The 24,644-nt window shown below is 57.1% G+C and overlaps 2 protein-coding genes across 4 annotated transcripts in view; one reads left to right on the plus strand and one right to left on the minus strand.

Annotated features, from left to right (window-relative positions):
• OSBPL5 (oxysterol binding protein like 5) overlaps window positions 1-24,644 on the plus strand; it is a 71,762-nt gene that overhangs the window by 40,448 nt on the left and 6,670 nt on the right. The window contains exons 3-14 of one of the 3 annotated variants that reach the window (XM_042238241.1): window positions 3,527-3,607; window positions 3,862-3,963; window positions 5,086-5,289; window positions 6,339-6,423; window positions 8,109-8,280; window positions 8,640-8,832; window positions 9,929-10,113; window positions 10,870-10,951; window positions 12,351-12,449; window positions 12,936-13,032; window positions 14,021-14,119; window positions 16,672-17,950. In XM_042238241.1, the coding sequence (XP_042094175.1) occupies window positions 3,527-3,607; window positions 3,862-3,963; window positions 5,086-5,289; window positions 6,339-6,423; window positions 8,109-8,280; window positions 8,640-8,832; window positions 9,929-10,113; window positions 10,870-10,951; window positions 12,351-12,449; window positions 12,936-13,032; window positions 14,021-14,119; window positions 16,672-17,531 (2,259 nt within the window). In that variant the 3' untranslated portion in view covers window positions 17,532-17,950. Of the gene's footprint in view, window positions 1-3,526; window positions 3,608-3,861; window positions 3,964-5,085; window positions 5,290-6,338; window positions 6,424-8,108; window positions 8,281-8,639; window positions 8,833-9,928; window positions 10,114-10,869; window positions 10,952-12,350; window positions 12,450-12,935; window positions 13,033-14,020; window positions 14,120-16,671; window positions 17,951-24,644 lie in introns of those variants that run through there. The other 2 variants (XM_027960040.3, XM_060404372.1) reach the window with 2 other exon arrangements.
• On the minus strand, window positions 22,573-23,611 carry LOC105605809 (serine/arginine-rich splicing factor 10-like). Its single transcript, XM_042238242.2, has one exon. The coding sequence runs from the start codon at window positions 23,525-23,527 to the stop codon at window positions 22,739-22,741; it is 789 nt and encodes a 262-aa protein (XP_042094176.1). The 5' UTR covers window positions 23,528-23,611; the 3' UTR covers window positions 22,573-22,738.

A 24,644-nucleotide genomic window follows, 5' to 3' on the forward strand; every position in this document is an offset into this window, starting at 1 on the left:
GGCCTCTTGGAGAAAGCACCGAGCAGTCTTCCTCAGTGGCCGCCTCGCGTTACAATCCCGCCAGCAGGGAGACGGGCGCCCACGTCTCACACTCGCACCGATGCGGGCGGCTTTGGTTCTTTCTGGAGCCATCCCCGTGGCCGTGCCCGTGGGTGTGAAGTGACCTCTCACGCGGCTGGGTGGGCACCTCGCTGAGGACCGAGGGGGACAGGCGTTTCCTCACTGTCTGCCACCGTCCAAGCACCTTCTCTCCAAGTCCTCCGTCCATCTTTGCATCCGGCTCTTGTCTTATGTTAGGCTCTTGTCTTTCCCAGGTGGCGCTAGGGGTCAAGAACCTGCCTGCCAGTGCAGGAGACACCAGAGCCGTGGGTTTGATCCCTGGGTGGGGAAGATCCCCTGGAGGAGGAAATGGCGACCGCTCCGGGATTCTTGCCTGGAGAATCCCATGGGCAGAAGAGCCTGGCGGGCTACAGTCCATGGGGTCACGAGCGATTGAGCACACACGCACTCAGTTCAGCTCAGTCGCTCAGCCGTGTCCGGCTCTTTGCGACCCCGTGGACTGCAGCACACCAGGCCGCCCTGTCCATCACCAACTCCCAGAGTTTACTCAAACTCACGTCCACTGAGTCAGTGATTCCATCCAACCATCTCACCCTCTGTCGTCCCCTTCTCCCGCCTTCAGTCTTTCCCAGCACCAGGGTCTTTTCCAGTGAGTTATTCTTCGCATCCGGAGAAGGAAATGGCAGCCCACTCCGGTGTTCTTGTCTGGAGAATCCCAGGGACGGGGGAGCCTGGTGGGCTGCCGTCTGTGGGGTCTCACAGAGTCGGACATGACTGAAGCGGCTTAGCAGCAGCAGTTCTTCACGTTAGGTGGCCAGAGGATTGGCGTTTCAGCGTCAACATCAGTCCCTCCAACTGTGTTGGGTTAGTAAGAGCTCTTCCTATATCTGGACACTAGAGCCTTGTCAGGTCCACGAGCGCAGATGCTTCATCCCGGCCTGCAGGTCGCTCTCAAGCACTGTTTTAGAGTTTTCCGCGGCCGCCCTTTAGAGGTCAGACCCCCACGTTCATGGTTCTGAGCAGAGTCTCTCGCCCCTGAGGGCGCCGGTCATTGCCCTGTTGTGGCTACACCTGCTGCGGCCTCAGGAGGCAGCAGGCGGGCCTGGCAGGGTCCCCAGCCTGGCCCTTAGGATGGAGGAGTGGAGGGCACTGCCCCAGCCCGGGGCTGCTGTGACCTGGCCCAGCAGCCTCGCAGGGCCCAGAAGCAGAGGTGTGGGGCACGGACACCCCACCCCGTCCACTCCTCCCAGCCCCACGGCCCCCACGCTGTCCCCCTCTCTTCCTCCTTCGCCCCAAACAAGCTCCTTCCAGCCGCATCTGGTGGAAAGCGGGCGGCAGGAAAGGGGCAGAGGAGGGTGTGCTTGTTCATGCCTGCGTTTGCCCGACGTGCTCCGCAGGCTCCCAGCGCCTGGCGCCAGGGGTGCTGGGCGGAAGCCGTCCACGGGGGAGCGCCTGGCGCCGGGGGTGCTGGGCGGAAGCCGTCCACGGGGGAGCGCCTGGCGCCGGGGGTGCTGGGCGGAAGCCGTCCACGGGGGAGCGCCTGGCAGGTCACCGAAACGTCCGTGTGGCCGGGACACCAGGAGAAGCTGGGCCGGCCGGGGTGGGTGGGGTGTCTGGGGTCTGATGCCAGCAGGGTGGTCCAGGCCGTCTGCCTCCTGGTGAGGCAGCTCAGCAAGGCTGAGGAAGGAGCAGGGAAGAGCATTTGGGCGGGGGGAACAGCATGTGCTCAGGAAACTGGGGCTCTGGGCACGAGAGCCTCAGCATCCCAGGAGCTGGAGCGTCAGCCCGGCCCCCAGAGCCTGCCACCGTCACTCCTGCCTCAGCCCAGAGCTTTCTTCTGGGGCAGCATCCCCCAGGCGCCCTGACCATGCCCCTGGCTACCCAGGCTCTCGAATGTTCTGACTGGTCTCAGAGAGTGCGCGCAGAGTGACGATGCCCAGGTCCAGCCCCCTTCAGACCTATGTGACTGCGGGCGGGTTCTGAGCCTCTCTGTGCCGCAGGGCATGGCTGGGAGTGTGGGCAGAGCTGCCGTGATTCACACGCACACCCGTCTCCAGCGCGGCTCCTCACCCCTCCTTCCCTCCGTCCTAAACGCCGCACCAGAGGCCCTGCCCGGCACGCGGTGCTGTGGGCACAGCTGGCACACTGGACAGCTCTGGTCAGAGTCCCGCCATCGGCTCTGCAGCCTTGGTGGGCACCGAGATGCCCAGTGACGATGGGGGTGGAGGAGGGCATGGCAGCCTGCTCCAGGATTCCTGCCTGGAGAATCCCACGGACAGAGGAGCCTGGCGGGTAACTGGCCACGGGGTCGCACAGAGTTGCACACGACTGAAGCGACTTAGCACACAGCGCGGCCGGGCCCGCCCCCCTGGTGGGTGGCGAGAACTAGGTGAGCGAGGGCGGCCGCGACCTCAGAGGATGGGGCAGCCAGGGGGTCCACGCCCCTCACCTTGCGCGGGGAGAGAGCCAGGGCTGGCCGGCCTCCGGGCCCCGCTCCCTGGCTTGGCGGCTCAGGGTGGGGGCATGCAGGCCAGCGGACAGCGCAGGGCAGGCCCGCCTCTGCAGGGGAGCAGAGAGAGAGCGTCTCCGGCTCGGCAGCCGAGGACCCTGTCCTCGGGGCCTGACGCGGTCCCTGGATCGCACGCAGCCACGGACGGCGTGGAAGGAATGGGCACGGCCGGCGCCAGGAGAGCCTCCCTGGTGGATGCAGAAATCTGGGCTGAGTGATTTTCACATCTCACCTTGATTTTTTTTTTTCTTTCCCCCAATCCCTTAAAAATGTGAAGCCCGGGACGTCTCTGGTGGTCCAGTGGTTAGGACTGCACACTTTCACTGCAGGTGGCCCAGGTTCAATCCCTGGTTGGGAACTAAGATCCCGCAAGTGCTGCCCCCCAAAAAGCGGTAACAGCCACCCTGGGCTCTCAGGCCTTACAGAAGCAGGCAGGGGCCCGCAGCCTTTAGCCCTGACATTTTCTCCCCATGCCCCAGCTCCGGCCTCAGTTTCCCCGTCTGTAAAAGGACTGAGGGCCAGTCACTATCGCGGCTGCGGACGCAGCTCCGCCCTCCCCCCGCCCCGCACCCTCAGGCGGCTGGAGGGGGCCTGGATGTTGCCCCCCGACTGGCAGCTGCTGTCAGAGACAGGGGTCCTCCTGCACACACACGAGCCCTCCTTGCCCAGAGGCTGGGCGCACGATGGTAGCTGAGACGGGCGCCTCCTGGGCACCATGGGGAGGGTCACTGCCATTTGCCCAGTGTTGGCCCCTGGGGAAGGGGCCACCTCGAACACCCTCCATGGTGGCTGCCCCCCAGCTCCTGTTCACAGGTTCGCCTCACTGGCCTGTTCCCTCCATCTCCCCCGGGCTGGGGGTGGGGGCGGGAGGAGCAGCGGGCTCCCACCTCCTGCTTCCTGCACCCCCAGCGGTCCCCCTCCTGGACTGCACGCCCCCAACCTGAGTCTCTCCTGCAGGCTGAATATAGGCTGTGCAACGGGTCCGACCGGGAGTGTGTGTCCCCGACAGCCAAGGTCAGCAAGAAGGAAGCTCTCAAGGTGGGCCTGGGCCCGGGGAGGGGCGCGGGCCTCATTTGCTGGATGAAGGGGCGCCTGGGCCAGTGCAGCCAGCCCCCACCTCCAGCCTGCCGAGGGGAGGGGGGCAGGACGCACCCCGGCCCCCCCACGCCCCCGCTTCCTGTCCTCTCCTGGGACCCGTCCTTGCCCCCCAGCTCGACGCCCGTGGGCGGGAGCCCCGGGGAAGGGCCAGCCCGGGGCCTTCTCCCCTGACCCCTGTGGTGCCCCGGGCCCAGGCACAGAAGGAGAGCTACCGCCGGGAGAAGAAGCGTGCCACCAGGCAGCTGCTCAGCGCCCTGACGGACCCCAGCGTGGTCATCATGGCGGACAGCCTGAAGGTGCGCGGGCCCCGCCTCCGCCCCGGCTGCAGTGGGGGGCGCCCCCAGGGACGGCGCAGAGCCACCAGCCCCTCGGGAGACGGCTGGGCGCGGGGGCCGCTGCAGGCTGTAGCCACGTCCCGGGGCCTCCCTGACCAAGGGCCGCAAGCGGGTGGCTTACAGCAACCAAAACGGACCCCCGGGTCCAGAGGCGGAAGCCCCAAGTCAGGGTCCTGGCGGGACAGGCTCCTTCCCGAGGCTCTGAAGGAGGGCTCTTCCTGCGTCTCCCCGCCTCTGGGCCCCGGGCGCCCCCGGACTTGTGGCCGCCTGCCCCCAGCCTCTGCCTCTGCGGTCACCTGGCCTCCTCCTGGGTCTCCGTGTCCTGTTTTCCTGTTATAAGGACATGGTCGTTGGACCAGGGCCCCTGCTCCAGGAGCGCCTCATCTTCACTCGGTCACGTCTACAGAAACCCTATTTCTGTTTAAGGTGGCAGGGCCCTGACTGGCGGGGGGCCCAGAGTCCGGTGGAATCCCCTGCTGTCGGGACACAGGAAGGAGGCGAAGCGCTGGCTTCTGGGGACAGGCTTGGGCTGTGGTCGGAGGCCTGTGTTCAGACCTCATGAGGCCGCGAGCAACTCCCTCAGCCCCAAGCCTGTTTCCCCCTGCACAGAGTGGGGATAAAGCTGTGGAGTCCCTGGGGCTCCCGCGAGGGGCAGAGCGGAGAGCAGACTTGGGAGCCTGGGCGTCTGCAGAGCTCTGGGCCTTTGTGGGCTCTTTTTTCTTTTTGCTCTACAAAATTATGGATAAAAAATTAGGTGCAAAAGTGAATATTAATTTAGAATGAGAAAAATGATCACAAATTTCAAAATCACAAGGCTGATAGTTAGTCACTGCTTATTGCCAGTTCCTCTCAGGACTGGGGCAGGGCGTTGAACTTGAGGTTGAACTTGAACTTGAGCTCCATGAACTTCAGTAAATCTGGCTGCAGCATCTTTCTTTGGATTCACCATCTTTTAGAGCTCCTGTTAAAAACTAAAAGAGAACCCTGCCTGGAGCCTGGGGCCCCGTCCATCAGCCCCTCCTCTAGCAGTTCAGATGCCCCCGGGGTCCCCGCCAGCATTGACGGCAGCCCTCTTCCCTCCAGATCCGAGGGACCCTTAAGAGCTGGACCAAACTGTGGTGCGTGCTGAAGCCGGGAGTGCTGCTCATTTACAAGACGCCCAAGGTGGGCCAGTGGGTGGGCACGGTCCTGCTGCACTGCTGTGAGCTCATCGAGAGACCCTCCAAGAAGGACGGCTTCTGCTTCAAGCTCTTCCACCCGCTGGACCAGTCCGTCTGGGCCGTGAAGGTACCACAGTGCGAACCCCGGGGCTCAGGAGGACCAGGCGAGGAGAGAGCCCCGTGGGGCGAGGTGGGAGGGGGCGGGGGGGTGCGTTGGGCGGGAGGAGAGCATGGCCAGGCAGTCGGAGCCTCCTGCTGGGGCCCCAGGAGCAGGGGGTCCAAAACCGGGCTGACAGTTCCAAGGGTGAGTCACTCAGTGGCCAGGGGATCTGATGTGGTCAGTGGCCTTCCATGTGGAACACATGTTGGGGTGGGAGGTGCTCAGGACCTGGGGGCCTGATGGGTTCAGATCACACGTCGAGCCCTGTCCAGAGGCTGGGGAACGGGGCCATGTGAGGGCGGCTGCTCCAGGCCCAGACCTCCCCCTTTGGAACCTGGGGGCGGCCCAGCCCACGACCAGAGCGGGTCAGGTTGCCAGATGAAATCCAGAATGCCTGGGTGCATTCGGATTTCAGAGGGAGATCAAAAAGGGGGTTTTTAGTATGTTGTTCAGTTGCTAAGTCGTGTCCGACTTTGCAACCCCATTGACTGCAGCCCACCAGGCTCCCGTGTCCTTCACTATCTCCCCAAGTTCACTCAAACTCAAGTCCGTTGAGTCAGTGATGCTGTCTAACCATTTCATCTTCTGCCGCCCTCTTCTCCTTTTGCCTCCAATCTTTCCCTGCGTCAGGGACTTTCCCAGTGAGTCAGCTCTTTTTTTAGTATAAGTATGTCCCAAATAGTGTATGGGATATATTTAAACTGTGTACATGTAATTTTTCTGAGATTCAAATTTAACCGAGCATCCTGGATTTGCATGTGCTGATTCTGGCCACCTAAATGGGGGCTCAGAGAGAAAAACCGAGGGTGGGGCCTCCAGCTGAGAAGGGGGTCAGGGAGCGTCCACTCACCGCTCTTGCTACCTGCTGCGTCTACGTGGCCTGACCCCATCTGGGGGTCCCGAGGCCCCAGAAGCATCTGTGCATGTGTGAGCGTGGGTCCCCATGACCGCCTGACCTGTGCTTCCCCCCACCCCTGCACGATCCCTCGGGCGACACCGCCTCTCTGCCTCTCCAGGGCCCCAAAGGCGAGAGCGTGGGCTCCATCACACAGCCCCTGCCCAGCAGCTATCTGATCTTCAGGGCCGCCTCCGAGTCTGACGGTGAGTCCCATCCGCCCTGCCAGTCTCCACGGTGACCCCACATGAAGCACCCCCGCCCCTTGGTGGAAGGATCGGCCAGGTTCAGGGGACCCCGGTTCAGACCCTCCTGACGCCATCCAAGGGGGCAGCCTGGCATCAGGGGACAAGTCCACCAATTACCTGCTCCTTCCCTGAGCCTCAGTCTCCCCCATGGGCAAAAGGGTGAGCAGTAACACCCTCCCCTTAGCTGCTATGAGAATCCGATGACCTTATTTAACAGATAACAATGGCTGAGTGCCAGGCACCATTGAATCACCAGGTGCTACTTTTACCAACCATGTGGGGAGACCAGGGGAGACAGGCTGGCTGAACTGCGCGCGGGGGATGCCCCTTCCTGAACTCGCGCGTGCTTGGGGCGCCCTCTCGCGGCCGCCCTGAGTAAACGCCGCTGCCTGCCGCCCCGGGGAGCCGGCGCAGGGCTCCCTCCAGTGGTCCGGGGCGGGCGAGGCGCTGCCCGAGGCAGCCTGGCCCGACCACGGGACTCTGGGCCTCCCGGCTGCCCCCTGGCGGCCAGACGCCGCGTCGACACTCCGGAGTCGCTTGAATGCCACCCTCTGTCCCCAGCCCCCCACTCGGTGCCACGCCCCTCCTGGGCCCTGGGATGGACAGGGCGGCCTGGGCTCCCATGGAGCCTGCTATCTGCTGGGGGAGGCAAGCAGAGACCCTTCAGACAAGGCCAGCTGGGCTGAGGCGTGAGCCGAGTCCCTGATGGGGTTGGGGGCCGTGGTCAGGGAGGGCGGTCCACAGGCCCTGGGGGTATCAGGGTGGGCTTCCTGGAGGAGGAGAGTTAGGGAAGGAAACTTTCTGCCTCCAGGAGGGTCATACTTTAAAGGCTCGGAGAAGTAAAGAAGTGAGTTCAAAGTGCTTGAACCCCAGGTCTAACGTGCTGGCAGCCTCCGCCAGGAAGGCAGCAGGAGGCTGGGGACAAGGGCTGGGTTTGGCGGCGGCTGGCTCCACCCACCACCGCTCTGCCCTTCAGGTCGGCCCTCCCCCCATCTCCCAGGGCTCTTCCAACACCAGGAGCTGCCTGCTCCGCCTTGGTTCAGCAGGCCCCTCCCCAGCCTGCCACCCACCCTCCTGCCCTGCACTCCAGGCCAGCCAAAGCCCGCAGCCGCAGAGGCCGGGCCCTGCCCCGACCTGTGGGCGCAGTTTCCATCCGGGCGAGCCCTGGCCCTGACTCCATAGGTGGGAACTTGCAGGGCCTCTGGGTACAGAGGGTGTCTCAGGTGGCAGTAGTGGCAAAAAACCCACCCGCCAGTGCAGGAGACACCAGAGATGCGTCTCTGGGTCAGGAAGATCCCCTGGAGAAGGGCATGGCAACCCCCTCCAGTATTCTTGCCTGGAGAACCCCATGGACAGAGGATCCAGGTGGTCTACAGGCCATGGGGTCACCAAGAGTCAGATATGACTGAAGCGACCTAGCACACGGGGTCCTGCTTAGTGTGTGACCTTGAGGCGGTCACTCACCCATCCTGGCCTCAGTCCTTTGTAATACAGGCGAATAACCATGTGCTAGGAGTAGGGGGTCCTGTGGGGGCGCTTTGTTGAGGAAGGGCAGGGTGGGGTGGGCAGCGGGGCAGGAGGCTCGCCCGGGTGCCCTGGGCACCTCCTGAGCTGGGGGCCGCTCATCCCACCCTTGCCTGCAGGCCGCTGCTGGCTGGACGCCCTGGAGCTGGCGCTGCGGTGCTCCAGTCTCCTGCGACTCAGCGCCTGCAAGCAGGGCCGCGACGGGGAGCCTGGGTCCTCGCCAGACGGGTCGCCCTCCTCGCTCTGCGGGCTGCCTGCCTCGGGCGCCGTCCACGACCAGGACCTGTTCCCGTGAGCAGGGGCGTGGGGGGCAGGGGCCAGCCCCTCCCAGGAGCCTGGGTCTCCTGCCTGCTGGGGACTCCTGGCAGCAGCGTGCGGGGTCTCCTCGTACATGGGGAGGGGGTGGGGAGCAAACGCCATAGAGGTCTGGCCGCCCACACCGCGGCCCATAAGGCAGGCCTCCTCCACTCCAGGTGGACCCTGGAGCCTCAGTGTGCTCATCTGTGAACTAGGACTAATAGTCCGATGCCCATCGCTCAGGCTTTTAAACACAGGGATGGGGGTGAGGCGCCCGGCAGGGAGGGGCGCCCCTGGTGGGGGTGCCTGGCCTCACCACGACCAGCCGCCCATGGGCCCCATCCGCCTTCCAGACTGAACGGGTCCTCCCTGGAGAACGACGCTTTCTCGGACAAGTCGGAGAGGGAGAACGCCGAGGAGTCGGATAACGAGACCCACGACCACAGCCGGAAGACTGAGAGCGGGAGCGACCAGTCGGAGGCCCCGGCGGGCCCCGGGCGCAGAGGGACCACCTACGTGGTGCAGGACCACGAGGAGCTGGGGGAGGTGAGAGCTGCCCCGCCCCAGAGCCCCCGCCCCTGGAGCCGAGGAGGCAACGCCTGGCCATCACCTCAGGGAGCGCTCGCCAGCTCTGCGGCACCCAGAGGGCCCGGGACTGGGTGGGCCAGAGTGGCAGGACTCAGGGAGAGCCCTGGGAGGGATGTGAAGGGCCCACTTGTTGGAAAAGACCCTGATGCCGGGAAGGGTTGAGGGCAGGAGGAGGAGGGGGCGGATCGTGATGCAGGGCAGGCTGCGGGCACCCCCGTGCTGCTGACCCCAGGGGGTCAGGTCCAGCTACGTACACCCCAGGCCCAAGACCTTGGATCCATAGGTCCTGGGGGTCCACAGGGAGGGGAGAGGGGCTTGGCATCACCCAGGGGCTTCAGTTTCCCAAGTGTGAGTGTCCCAGCCCTGCCTGGGATCACCCGTCCCACCAGCCAGCTGTCCCCAGACCCTTTCTGAGATTGTTCTGCCCACCTGAGGGCCTGTGGTGGGCGTGTTCTGGGAGACGGAGCCCCCCACCTGGTCCCCAGCTTCCCTGTCCACCATGCCCCCCACCCCCTGCGCAGATGAAGCCCACAGCCCCAGGGCTAGGTCTCTCCCTGGCAAGCGTTTGGAGCTACGGGGAGGGTGAGACGTCTCAGGGAAGAGAGGGGGTCCCCATGTGGTCCTGGGGGAGTGAAGGCCTTCTGAAGGGGGTGCTGGCCCGAAGCACTGCTGTCCTGTCCCCAGGTGGAGACGGGCTGGGGGCGGGACGAGGTGTCTGTGAGCACGTGCCCCCTGCTGCTGCGGCACGGAAGTGTGTAAAGCCAGGTGTCAGGCGGGGCACAGACTGTGAGGCGCAGAGGGCGCCAGGGCGTCTGGGCTGGCCAGGAACCGAGGCACAGGGCAGCTGGCCTGGGCCAGCAGGTCCCCCTCTGGGCTCGGGGGATACATGCCGGAATAGGTAGGGGTCAGGTGGGGCCAGGACAAGCTTGCTGGGAGTGGGGGCCGGGCCAGGGGCGACCCCGGATGAGGTGGCAGTGTGCCCCTTGCAGCTCCCCTGGGCATCGAGGCTCCCCGCCTGCCTGGCTCCGGCCTGACCCGGCCCCTCTGCCCTCAGCGGGGCGAGGCGTCGCAGGTGGAGACGGTGTCAGACGAGAATAAGAGCTTGGTGTGGGTCCTGCTGAAGCAGCTGCGGCCGGGCATGGACCTGTCTCGCGTGGCGCTGCCCACCTTCGTGCTCGAGCCGCGCTCATTCCTCAACAAGCTCTCCGACTACTACTGCCACGCCGACCTGCTCTCCAGGTGTGCCGCGGGGAGGGCCCGACACCCGCCCCGAGGAGGCAGAGCGGCCCTGGGAGACGGCCCGACTGCAGGGAGGGGCTTCTGGGCTGGGAGGGCAGGGCTGCCCCACGTCCGTCAGCGCCCCCATCGCAGGGGAGCCCAGCACCCTCTGTGCACCTGAGCCCTGGCACTATGCCCTCAGGCTGAACAAGGCTGAGGGTAGAAGGGGGCCTGCAGGCTCAGGAGCCCACGCGCAGGGAGCTAGGTGAAGGGGAGAGCATCCCAGCAGCTTCCTGCAGGCGGCATCTTGCCAGCCTCGAGCCAGCTGTGCCCTCGCTGCCCCAGCGGTGGAGCTGCCCTGGTATTTCCTGACCAGATTTCCCAGAGGTGGGAGAGTCACCCCCCCACCCCAACACACACGCACACACACACACACACACAGATATTTCCTGACCAGATTTCTGAGGCAGGAGATTCACCCCCCCTCCAACACACACACACACACATATACACACACACACAGATATTTCCTGACCAGATTTCCCAGAGGTGGGAGATTCACCCCCCCACCCCAACACACACACACACACACACACACACACACACACACACACACACACTTCCCATCATCGGCGCGTCAGGATAGGGAAGCTTGGGAAGGGCCTGGGTTTCCAACAAGTGGATGGAGGTTGGAACGGAAGGAGGGAGGGGCCAGGGAAAGGGGGGAGAGAGGCCCGGGTCCCCGGCCTGGAGTGAGGCCCCCGCCCGTGGTTGCAGGGCTGCGCTGGAGGAGGACGCCTACAGCCGCATCAAGCTCGTGCTTCGATGGTACCTGTCCGGCTTCTACAAGAAGCCCAAGGTGAGAGCACCTGCTGGGGAGGCATGGGGGGCGGCCAGCGGGAGGTCCACTCAGCCCTGCCCCTGCCTGCAGTCGGGGGTGAGGGGCATCCTCCACCCCCCAGGATTGTCCCCACAGGTCCTCAGAGATGAGGGGCCAGGCCCGGACTTTCCACCCAGGGACCCGCTGGTGGGGCCCGGCCCACAGGGTGGTCCCAATCCCTGAAAGGTCCGAGCTGGGCCCTCCACGCCTCAGAGAAACAGCTGCCACACAGCAGTGCCAAGAAGAGGACTTTGGACCCCGGACCTCAAGGAACCCTGGGGACCCGTGGGTTTGGGGCATGAAGCCCCTTTTGAGAACCAAATCCCGGGCTCTGATGAGAGCAGGGTTCCTCTGGCTGTAGTGATGGGAGGGGCCTGGGGTCCCATGGGACCCAGGATTCTAGTTCCACTGTGCAGGAGGGGAAACTGAGGCTCAGAGAGGGGAAGGGAAGGCCCGGAATCACACAGCAGTTTGCAAATGGGACAAGGTCTCCCCTCTCTTCCGGGGGCTTTCTGCATTCTGAGGCAGGCCCTGGGCAAAGCCAGGTATGCGCACGCTTAGCGGCCGTTGGGATAGAGGGCGCACTCCGGAGGACTTCTCAGAGGAGGGTGCTCCGTGTGCCAGGTTACCTACCCAGGACAGCACAGTGGCTGCTGCGGAGTGGGCTCAGAGCTGGCCCTAGGAAGCCTGGATCAGAGGACTGATGGGCAGAGTGTGGAGCTGTGGACGCGCAGGCACACCTCCAGGGGGCTCTGCAGACAGTCACAGAGCCCGGGTCTCCGGGGTGAGACCCGTGTGCGCACACCCAGCTGCAATTGACGGGCATCAGATGGGGAGAGGGGAGTCTGAGGTGGGCTACAGGGGACCCGGGAGGAGGGCTCTCCAGACAGGGAGGTTGTTTCCCCATGAACTTGGACTGTTTGGGGAGCAGAAAGGAGGTGAGTGTGGCCCAAGCAGAGCTGGGGGCAGGACGTGCTGGAGGACTTGGGTTCTCACTTGAAAGGTCACTAGAAGCCACTGGGGGCTTTGAGTGGGCGGCACACTGGCTTCCTGGGTGTCCAGGGAGAGTGTGTGGTGGTCAGGGTCTTGCGAGCCCCTCAGAGCCGAGATGTGGACATGACATCTTGTAGGCTGTTCCCCCCGCCCCCTCCCCCCAAATGGAAATCATGGGCAAAGCATAGTCTCCCTGGAGCAGGAGTGGGGTGCTGTTCCCGGCCGCTAGCTGCAAACCGGGCGCCCCTTGTAGAGACCTTCTGCCTGCCGGGGCCGTGGGCAGGGCGGCCCCCTCACTGTCCCTCGGCCCTCACCCAGTCCAGCGGGCGTCCCCGGCCTCCCCGCCCCCAGTGCCTCACGCCAGCCTCCTGCTCATTGCCTGCAGGGCATCAAGAAGCCCTACAACCCCGTCCTGGGGGAGACCTTCCGCTGTTGCTGGTTCCACCCCCAGACCAACAGCCGCACCTTCTACATCGCTGAGCAGGCAAGGGTCACCCCAGGCTGTGGGCTCCGGGCTCTGCGGTGGGCGGGCCCTGGCGGCGGGTCGGGGGTGTCTCAGCCCAGGCCTGTTTCTGGGCGGCCCAGCCTTGGACCGTCTGAAGAGCTCTGGCCTCACTACCGCCAGAGGGATTCTCCCAGGGGTTGCAGACCCCACCGTGGCTGTGACAGCCGTGTGTCCTTGGCGGGGGGAGGTCTGGGCTGGACACGGGGATGGCAGGCAGCTCCTGGGCTGAGTCCCAAGACGAGACTGCCCTCAAGCCCGGGGCTGGGGCTGGGAGGGATGGGGTGGGCGGGGCTGCCGGGTGGGGTGGGCGGGGCTGCCGGGTGGGGTGGGCGGGGCTGCCGGGTGGGGTGGGCGGGGCTGCTGGGTGGGTGGGCGGGGCTACCCGCTGCTTGAGCTGGGAGGGTTGTGGGTGGGCGGGGCTGCCCGCTGCTGGGGCCATCGCACGAGCCACCTCCCCGCCCACAGGTCTCCCACCACCCACCCGTGTCCGCTTTCCACGTCAGCAACCGGAAGGACGGCTTCTGCATCAGTGGCAGCATCACCGCCAAGTCCCGGTTCTACGGTAAGAGGGGAGCGGCTCCCTGGGGTCTCCCCGGGACCTCGGGAAAACGGGGTAGGGGGAAGGACTGAGCTCCAGATTCAGGGGTTACCAAGAGCTCCCGCGAGGGCCGTATTCATGTCCCTCCCCACCTCTCCTAGCAGGGACCACACGGGGTAAAGTGCTCGGAACCTGGGTCTGCAGAGGCCCCCAGGCGTCTCCTCCCATCCCTCCCTCCCGTGGGGTTCACAGGGGTGCTGGGAGGATAATGAGAAAGGACCGTGTGCAAAGGTGCCTCCAGGGCTGGCCGGCCATCCAGCACCGCTGGCCGCACGTGGCTATTTAAAGTAATTCAGATGAAATGAAACTTGCCGGGTGGCGCCTCAGTCACTCTGGCCACAGTGCAGGTAGCCACAGGTGGCGCCGTGTCCCACAGCACAGGGCAGAGCAGCTTTGCCGTCGCAGGACGTTCTGTCCAGCAGACCTCCAGAGCGTGGCTCTGTGGGTTTCTCTGCATTTCTCCATCTGATTGGCCTTGTCATGGCTCTCGCTGGGGGACAGGTGGGCGGAGTGCCTCGGTGTACCCAGCTGACCGCATAGGCTGTGCCCACCTTTCCAACCCCTGTGCTCCCGTCACTGACTGTGTATCCTTAAGTGGGCCAGACCCTCTCTCCGGAAGTATTTAAAATCAAAGCACAGGCCCTGGTTTGGAAAGGGTCAAAGCCTCCCCCTTAAGAATCCCGGCTTTAGTAACTGAAATAAACGCTAACACACGGCAGCTGAAGTAACTCCTCAGGATGAATGCCTTGTGCAACTTGGATGGGGCTTTCACAGAACCTGAGGCTCAGAGAGGTTAAGTGACCCACCCACAGTCACACAGCTCAAAGTGCCTGGGGCTCTCCCCACTTGTTGGAAGGGAGCTCAGGTCCTCTGACTTGGGGTGGGGGTGGGGGCCCAGGTCCCCAGGATCTGGCTCCACGCGCTGTCCCTACCACCCCATGTCTCTCTGCAGGGAACTCACTGTCAGCTCTGCTGGATGGCAAGGCCACCCTCACCTTCCTGAACCGGGCAGAGGATTACAGCCTCACCATGCCCTACGCCCACTGCAAAGGTGAGAGGCTGTGGTGCCCCCACCCCAGGGAGCAGAGTCCAGGCCAGCTCCCTCGGGGGAACAGCCTGGTACTTGTCTGCTCCAAGGGATCTATTTCACGCTCCCTCTTACTTGACTGTTTAGCGGGGTATGAAATTCTGGGCAGATGGTCTGTCTCTGCTTTGAAAGCTTGTCTCCACCTTCCAGCTTCCACTGTGGTTGGGGATCAGTCAGCACCTGCCTGCTTGTTACGTGGCCTGCTTTTCTCTGCAGCTGCTCTTAGGATCTTCTCTTGTTTCTGGTGTTCTGCAGGCTCACTGTCGCAGGTCAAGGTTTAGGTTTCCTTTTTTTTCCTTCAATGTTGTGTCCATTTCTGGTATACAGCAAAGCAATTCACTTACAGGATTTCTTTTATTTTTTAATTACTGGCTATTTTTTTCAGTAGTTTTAGGTTTCCAAAAATTTGAACAGAAAATGCAGAGTGCTCCGTATCCCCCTCTGTCCCAACACACACGCATGCATGCACAAGTATGCACACACACACACACACACATGAGTATACTCTCTCACACAGACACACAGACACACAGGAATATACTCTCACACCCATGAGTATACACACACACAGGAGTATACACACACACACCATGAGTATACTCACACACACCCACAAGTATACTCACACCCGGAGTATACTTACACAACAACGAGTATACTCTCTCTCTCAGACACACACACACACGAGTATACTCACACCCATGAGTATACACATACACACAACAGTATACACACACACCCCCACGAGTATACTCACCCACATGAGTATACACACATACATACACACACGAGTATACTCACACACACACGAGTATATTCACATACGTGAATATACTCTCTTACACAGACACATAGGAGTATACTCACCCACGCGTATACACACACACCCACGAGTATACACACACACACACACAGAGTATACTCTCTCTTACAGACACACAGGAGTATACTCACATACCCATGACTATACACACACACACGAGTATACACACACACACACACGAGTATACACACACACAGATGAGTATACTCACACACACACAGGAATTCCCTACTGTAAACATCTTTCATTAGTGTGCTACAGTAACACAGTTGGTTAGCTGGTGTTGACAAACTATTGTTGAATATTAAGTCCGTAGTTTACATTAGGGTTCAGACTTTGCTGTGTAATTATATGGGCTGGGACAAATAAGTGTTCTATCACTACAAGATTACAGAATCGTTTCACCACCCTAAAGATTTCTTATGATGGTTACACATGAATAGATGAATTCACCTCTTCCTCCCTCCCCCAAACCACTGGTCTTTTCACTGTCTGCATAGGTTTGTTCTTTTCAGAAGGTCACAGAGCTGGAATCATAGGGTATGTAGCATTTTCAAATCAGTGTCTTTGACTAAGCACGCATTTAAGTTTCCTCCATCCCTTTCTGTGGCCTGACAGCTCTGGGTTTCTTTCTTCCTTTTAAATGTATTTATTCGTTTTTGCTTTTGACAGTGCTGGGTCTGTGTTGCTGTGCAAGGGCTTTCCTCTCATTGCAGCAAGCCCGCAGGGCCCACACTCCTTTGTGGGGTGCAGGCTTCTCGCTCCTGGGGCTTCTCTTGTCTCGGAGCACGGGCTCCAGGGCCCTCGGGCTTCAGTGGTTGTGGCTCACGGCTCCAGAGCTCGGGCTCGGCAGTTATGGTGCCCAGGCTTCGTTGCCCCTCAGTCTGTGGGATCTCCCCAGACCAGGGATCAAAACTCTGCTGCATGGGCAGGCGGATTCTTAGCCACTGGACCACCAGAGAAATTGGCTTTCTTCTTTTATTTGTAAGGGTTTTGGTTTGTTTAAACTTTTTAGGCAGAGATTTCATGGTTTTGATCAAGTGTGGAAGTTTTTAAGCCATTATTTTTTAATACTGCTTCATTCCAATTTCTCAATTTTCTTCTAGAACTTCAATCAGACCTTCTATGCCCTGCATTTCATATCTTTTATCTGTTTGTGTTCTAGATAACGTCTGTAGATCTAAACCTTCAACTCTTGCTAGCATTACACTTAATTCATCCACTGAGTTTGATTTCGATGTTAGAGAGTTTTTCCCCCTAAAAATTTCATTTGATTTCATTTCAAACCTGTTTGTTGGTTTATATTTGTATCTTGTTCCTTGATCAAGTTTAAAATTTCTTCTTAAAGATCTGTAAACATTGTAAACATAATTGTTTTCTATCCTCTATCTAGGAATTTCACTATTCTAGCCAGTTTATTGCTGGGTCCCCTCTGCCCACAGTAGTGAGATGCTGAATAAACATTCCTTCAGGGGATGACTGTGTTTATTGAGACTTTGGGATTCTAATTCTGTTGGGGGTCTTCCCCTATACTAGGTGGTTGTGTCCAGTAGGTTGTGAAGGACACAGAAAATGTCTCTGTTCTTAAAAAATTTACTTACTGATGCATAGGCTTGCTCTAGTTGTAGGAAGCAGAGCCTACTCTTTGTTGTGGTTTGCAGGCTGCTCACTGAAGCGGCTCTTCTTGTTGCAGAGCTGGCTCAAGGGCACGGGCTTCATAGCTGGGACACGTGGGCTCAACAGTTGTGGTTCCCAGGCTCTAGAGCACAGGCTCGGCAGTCGTGGTGCCTGGGCTTAGATGCTGCACTGCATATGGGATCCTCCCGGAGCAGGGACGATCCTCCCGGACCAGGGACGCTCCTCCCGGACCAGGGACGATCCTCCCGGACCAGGGACGATCTTCCCGGACCAGGGACGCTCCTCCTGGACAAGGGACGCTCCTCCCGGACCAGGGACGATCTTCCCGGACCAGGGACGATCCTCCCGGACCAGGGACGATCTTCCCGGACCAGGGACGATCTTCCCGGACCAGGGACGATCTTCCCGGACCAGGGACGCTCCTCCTGGACAAGGGACGCTCCTCCCGGACCAGGGACGATCCTCCTGGACCAGGGACGCTCCTCCCGGACCAGGGACGATCCTCCCGGACCAGGGACGATCCTCCTGGACCAGGGACGCTCCTCCCGGACCAGGGACGATCCTCCTGGACGAGGGACGCTCCTCCCGGACCAGGGACGATCCTCCCGGACCAGGGACGCTCCTCCCGGACCAGGGACGATCTTCCCGGACCAGGGACGATCCTCCTGGACCAGGGACGCTCCTCCCGGACCAGGGACGACCCTCCCGGACCAGGGACGCTCCTCCCGGACCAGGGACGATCCTCCTGGACCAGGGACGCTCCTCCCGGACCAGGGATACAAGCTGTGTCCCCTGCATTGGCAGGTGGCTTCTCAGCCACTGGACCACCGGGGAAGCCCAGGAAGTTTCTGTTTGAGTTGCAAACTCAGGTTACAAAGTCAAGGCCAGGGATGCGAGAGGTGGAGGCATCTTTAACTCCGAGTGAAGCGAAAGGTGCTCAGTCTTGTCCGATTCTTTGTGACCCCGTGGGCTATACAGTCCATGGAATTCTCGTCAAACATATGCGAAAGAACAGGGGCCCCCTCCCAACCACGTACACACAACACTGTGTTGTGGGCTTCCTCTGTGTCCTGCTTCCTCTGTTCTCAGTCACACGCCCCCACCGCGTTCATTTGAAGCAGAGTCTGGATGTCACATCATCTGTGCTTCATATTGTGTCATTACACAGCAGTGACTCAACTCACTACAAGGTGAAGATTTCCCCTTCTTAGCCATAACCTCAAGACTGTCATCACATACACAGAAAAAATAAACAAGACTCTCCTTACTATCATCAGACATACAGTCAGTATTCAAAGTCCCTTAATTGTCATAAATACATGTATGTTTATGTATGTGAAAGTGTTAGTTGCTCAGTGGTATGTGACTCTTGGCAACCGCATGGACTGTGGCTGGCCAGGCTCCTCTGTCCATGGGATGCTCCAGGCCAGAATACTGGAGTGGGCAGCCTTTCCCTCCTCCAGGGGATCTTCCCGACCCAGGGACTGAACCCGGCTCTCGCATTACAGGCGGATTCTTTCCCAGCTGAGCCCCAGGGAAGCCCTTTAACCCCGAGAACCGTGCCCAATACCACGGTTTCCTTTACTCTCCTTTTGCTGAGGGTGTAGGGAGGTGAGAGCCCCAGTTTTATGGAAATGGCTCAGAACACACTTTCCTTGCTCCTCTGGGGCAGCCCCTCTGTTCCTGCTCCCCACAGGACACCAAGGGTCAGGTCAGCAAAGGCCTCGCTGCTCAGAGGACAGATGCTTCTCTTCCTCCTCCTCCTCCCCTTACCCCTGCCCCTCCTCCCCTCCTCCCCTCCTCTTCTTATCTTTTTCTCCCAGAGAATTACTCTTATTTACTTGCATGCCTATCTGTTCATCAGTGCATTTAAAAGAACATGACTTTTTCATCAACCTTCTGTTATGGAAAACATCAAATACTTGTGAAAGGACAGGGCCCCCCTCCCAGCCACGTACAGTGTTGTAGGCATCTTGCTCCTTTGTCCTCAGTCACGTGCCCCCCCACGGCATTCATTTGAAGTAGATTCTAGAGATCACATCATCTCTGCTTTATCTTGTAGTGACTCACTCACTACAAGGTAAGGATTCCCCTTCTTAGCCGTAACAACAAGTCTGTCATTACATACACAGAAAAAGTAACCAAGACTCTTTCCTTAAAATCATCAGATCCACAGTCAGTGTTCAAAGACCCCTAATTATCATAAATGCATGTATGTTTATATACATGAAAGTGTAAGTTGCTCAGTCAAATCTGACTCTTGGCAACCCCACGGACTGCAGCCCGCCAGACTCCTCTGTCCGTGGGATGCTCCCGGCAAGAATACTGGAGTGGGCAGCCATTCCCTCCTCCAGGGGACCTTCCCGACCCAGGGGTCAAACCCCCGTCTCCTGCACTGGAGGCAGATTCTTTACGCTCTGAGCCACCAGGGAAGCCGAGGTGTGTGTAGATACACACACACACGTCGCAGTTCATTTGTTTGAAGAGGATTCCAGGCGAGGGTCACACTCGGTGCTCCGTATGACCCTGCACCCTTTTTTTCCCTCACAATGTATTTCTTGAAGGAATAAGATCATTTGCTTGTGGGGTTTCCTCCGGTCTGGATTTACTGGCTGTGTCCATGGTGTAGCTGAACGTATTCTCTATAATCTGGAGGCTGACCTCATCCTTGGAGGCTTGATCACTTTCAGGCACAGATTTTCCATCAAGCAGGCAGTTCCCGCCTCCCCGCCACGAGGTTCGCGATGTCGAGCTGCCTTCATCTCTGCGACGGTAGCGGCAGGGATGGGATGTGGAGTCTCAGCGCCTGCTTCCGCTAACCTGGGCGGCACCGCATGTCGTGATGGTCCCTTGCTCCTTCAGCCAGCCAGCAGGCAATCTTCTGCAAAGAGAAACTCCCACTCACTACCACGTGCTCAGCCACTCGGTCCGGCACATGATGGATAAATGCCAGATTTTTTCTCCAAATGTTGTTCAGTTGCTCAGTCGTGTCTGACTCTTTGGACCCCATGGAATGCAGTGCCCCAGGCTCCCCTGTCCTTCACGGTCTCCCAGAATTTGCTCAGATTCATGACCACTGAGTCAGTGATGCCATCCAACCATCTCATCCTCTGTCGTCCCCTTTTCCTCCTGCCTTCTATCTTTCCCAACATCGGGGTCTTCTCCAGTGAGTCAGCTCTTTGCATCAGGTGGCCAAAGTATTGGAGCTTCGCTTCAGCATCAGTCCTTCCAATGAATATTCAGTGTTGATTTCCTTTAGGATTGACTGGTTTGATCTCCTTGCAGTCCAAGGGACTCTCAAGAGTCTTTACCACCACCACAATTCGAAAGCATTAATTCTTCAGCACTCGACCTTCTTTATGGTCCAACTCTCACATCTGTACGTGACTGCTGGAAAAACCATAGCTTAGACTATACAGACCTTTGTCAGCAAAGTGATGTCTCTGCTTCTTAATACACTGTCCACGTTGTCACAGCTTTCCTTCTAAGGAGCAAGTGTCTGAACTTCCTGGCCGCCGTCACTGTCCACAGTGATTTTGGAGCCCAAGATAATAAAACCTGTGGCTGCTTCCATTTTTCCCCCTTCTGTTTGCCGTGCGTGAAATGATGGGACGAGATGCCGGGATCTTAAGTTTTTTGTGTTGAGTTTCTTTCAGGCTCCTCGTCACCCTCATCGAGAGGCTCTTAGGTCCTCTTCACTTTCTGCCGTTAGAGTGGTATCATCTGCATATCTGAGGCTGTTGATACAATGTCTTTCCCAGCAATCTTGACTCCAGCTTATGACTCATCCAGCCTGGCATTTTCAAAACAGTAGTGAGTTTTCCCCCTAAACTCCTCCAAAGGTGGTCCTGGGTGAGGTCATGTTGCTTGGAACATGGTTGGATCGGAACATGCCTGACCATAAAGAGGATTCCAGCTGGAATCACGCTGGCTGCTCCTGTGCCACGCTGGCCGGCGGGAGCCCTCAGATTGGCCCTGGGACCTTGGTGCACCCCGCCCGAGCGGCCTGCCTCCTCCTGCCGTGATCCCAGGAGACGCGGGCGTCTCCTGCTCTAGCCCGTGACTCAGCCATTTCTCCAGGGAGTGTCTGGTTCTTTCCAGTAAGAAGAGGTATTTTAGACTTAGGCTCCACTGTCTGCAGGCCAGGTGTGCTCCCTCTGAGTGGTCTGGTCTCTGTTTCCCTAGGGCTTTCCACTGAGCGGGACATAGGATTGTTTGTTTGTTTAAGATTAAAACAGATGCATTCACACTTATGTTTCCAATCCAGATTCAAGACAGTGGGGTTTTGTCCACCCCGTTCAGCCATGTGAAATGTCTTCCTCCCATACGAGACAGCGCATTTCCATGAGCCCACCACGCTCACTTTCTATCTTTTTTTTTTTTCCTTCATTTTGTTTTTATTATAGCATGTTTGCTTAATTTACAGCAAGCAGAAAATAAGCTGGGTCTTGTTTTGATCCAAACATTGATGTTTTAAAGGTTGTACACAATATTTGTTAAAAAGAACATATAAAAATACCTTTTTAGAAGCTTCTATAAGAAAGAAAATACAAAGTTTAACCCCACAACTTTCCTCTTTGCTAGAACTGCGAACTACTGCTACAGTTTTAAATAGACTTTCTGTTTAAACTATACATCCAGGAAAATCTAAAAAAATTAAAGAAACGTGCATATAAATGATTGCATAGCAGAAAATGAACATTAACTGCAAACAGTAAAGAAATGAGTTAGAAATACTATCAAATATACAAAGGTTCTAGAATCAATCCTTTAAACACATTCCACAAACAGTATTTAAAAACCACCTTTTGTTCTTTACAGGCAAGGCCTAGATCTCTAAAACCAAAACTGAAAAAAGTAATCCTCTAAAAGGGATAGTTTCCCCACAGCATTTCTTACTTATGCCTGTAAGCAAGCGATCTAAAATTTTAAAGATGCTAGCTTTTACTCTGAAATGAGACTGGACGTATCAAGTCACTTTTTATTGCCCCCACATGATCTCACAGAGAGATGTTAGAAATTTTTATAGAGTAGGGTATTATTCTCTTATTTTTATCAGGTACTACACTGGTAATCAATCAAAAACTCAAAGAGATGTGACTTTCTTGAAATTAATTTTTTTCAAAGTTATTTTAAATCTCATGGCACCAGAGAATCACTTAGAATGGGAGTCTTGTTTTTTTAACTTGCCTCACGTTAAATAAACTGAGGTGTGAAGAACAAGCTTCCTTCATAAAGAGATGGGCACATTTTGATACAAATGCACACACCAAGTGCTTTACGCATCAAAATTCAGTCCTCTTACACTATGCACACTCACAAACAAAACCTCCTTTGAAACACTTTACTTGCTTTTAACAGCAGTAAGAAAACTATGCAATATTATGGTCTACAACGCTCCTTAAAGTTGAGAGTAACTACATAAGAGCATTCTTTTCCCCTTAAAATTATTTCTGCCATCATCAACCTGCCCAAGTTTTAAGGTGAGTTTTTCCGACGTTTGTATGGTTCCAAATCTTCATAGAAACCAGGAAAGTGAAGGCTCCTTGTTTCAATCAAACAATCTGCCTGAAAAATGCTACTTAACCCACTTGTCATTTTCCAGGACAGTGGGGGTTAACAAAAGAACTATTCCACACTGTGCCATAAATTACCATCACGGGCCTAGACATCTTGACAAGACAAACAGGTCCACCCTGAACCAGTGTTGTACTGTGGCTACAACTTCACTTTTTTATCATTCTATCTTATTAGCAAGCTACATTTCTAGGTTAACAGTTCTACCAAGTATGGATATGAAAGTTTATTTTTAATAAGACAATGTTGCAAATTATGGTCAACCAACATCTTTTCACCAATACTTCAAGCATAGAAAATGAGAATCTTTACAAAAATATACAGAGACACCACGAATTGGTAGCTGCCCATAACATTAAACAAACTGGACTCTTAAGAGTGGCTTCTCAACAGCATATCATTTTAATTATAACCATTGCCTGGTACAGGGAAAACTGACAAGTGTTTTTTAAGCATCATTGCAACATTGTATTCCTGATAATTTAAGTAAACCAAACTATGAGTAAATGAATGATACATGCCTAAAAATATAATGGTTTATACTATCAGTGGCCACTGGACTTAGGACTAGTCCAAGACCTTGACCTAGATTTTGACCTAGACCTAGACTGTGATCTTGACTGAGATTTGGATCTAGGTGGTTCTTTTTTCCTTGATTCCTTTTCATATCTTGAGCCACATTTATAATGTGTTTTGGAATCTGTTTTAGAGGTGCCTCTAGTTTTGGTGTGAGATGCAGACCTAGAACGTGATTTAGCCTTCATTTCTTTCTTGGGCTGGGACTTGGACCGTGATCTTGAATTGGATTTAGATCTTGAAAAAGATCGATTTCGGTGTTTGAATCTATCATTGTCGGAATGGCTTCTGCTACGCCGTGGTCTTCCAGTCGGTCTACTGTTTCTAGGACTATAAGATCTTCTATAGTTGTAATCGAAGGACCGACTTCTTGATCTTCTTCTGTCATAACTTCGGCTTCTAGAACGTCTGTATCTGTCATAATCATCATAGCGTGAAGAACTATACACATTCCTCCCTTCCTTGCCTTTCATCTGATTTGGAGTCTTTCGATCCCCCTGTGCAAACTGTATTTCAATCTGGCGTCCACAAATCCACTTTCTGTCCAAATTATGTAAAGCATCTTCAGCATCACGAACATCCTCAAATTGAACATATGCAAACCCTCTTGGACGGCGAGTGTAGAAATCAAGTGGAACATACACATCAACTACAGGACCATAACGACCAAACTCCCGACGTAAGTCTCCAGACCTGGTATTGTCGGCCACGTTCCTCACGAAGAGAGATGTGTTGGGGGGGCGCAGGTACCAGGACATGACGCCGGCGTTGAGTCTCCGCAGGGACACTAACGGGCTCAGCAAACCGTCCGCAGCTTCGGCGCCGGATCCTCCTCAGACACCTCACTTTCTATCTTACTCACACCCCACCCACAGCACTCACAACAACACAGCCCCGCCCGCCAGCAGGATGATGGCTGGTGACAGCGTGATGTGAAAGTCTTATCTGAGTCACTGCGACCCCGTGGACTGTAGCCCGCCAGGCTCCTCTATCCATGGGATTCTCCAGGCGAGAATACTGGAGTGGGTAGCCATTCCCTTCTCCAGGGGATCTTCCTGACCCAAGGACTGAAGCCGGGTCTCCTGCACTGCAGGCAAGATTCTTTATCATCTGAACCCCCAGGGAAGCCCATGAAAGCCGTATGGGCTGTGATTTTTGTGCTCCTTCCCGTCTTCGGTAGGTCCCACTGGGATCTGTGATGGCACTGAATACTCCCCCTCAGATCATGCCACCAAGGACACTCATCCTGGGCTTTGGTTTCATTGCACTTTGGATTTTTAGGAATTGCTATTTCATCTTGAAAATAATTTTGTAAGTGAAAACAGGTGCCTGGTTCCAAAGTCAAAACTACAAAGCCGGGTGTAGACAGTTCTAGGGCCTCTGATGCCCTCACCCCCACCTTGGAAGACCAGGCCCCCTGTACCTGCGTCTCTGACCCCACGCTGCCCTGTCCTGGAGAAGCCCCCAAGCAGCTCGGAGGCGCCCTCCCTTCAGTGTAGCTTTTCCATGGGGTGCCTGGAGGATTTGAGGGTGATTCCCGCCATGTTGCTACTTCAGTTTGTATTTTTTAAGAAGTTTCGAAAGACATATTTTATCCCACATCTCTAAGTGTCTTAGGGTGACAGGGATCCTTCCTTCCTGCCTTCTCTTCTCCCCTTCCTCCCTCATTTCTTTCTTTCAGAGTAAGCCTTCCATCTGACCAGAAATAGAAGGCTCGTGCTTTCCTTTGCTAATTAAAACATTGACGTATTAAGTTAAAAGAGACCCACGCAGGGCAGGAACTGCGGAGCCAAGTGACCCACAGTGATGAGGGTCTCCTAGGGGACAGCGGAGCTCCTGGGAGCCTGGAACAGGGGCTTCCTGGAGGCGGTGATC

Source organism: Ovis aries, chromosome 21 (genome assembly GCF_016772045.2).
Source record: "Ovis aries strain OAR_USU_Benz2616 breed Rambouillet chromosome 21, ARS-UI_Ramb_v3.0, whole genome shotgun sequence".
In the NCBI taxonomy this organism is placed as follows: domain Eukaryota; kingdom Metazoa; phylum Chordata; class Mammalia; order Artiodactyla; family Bovidae; genus Ovis; species Ovis aries.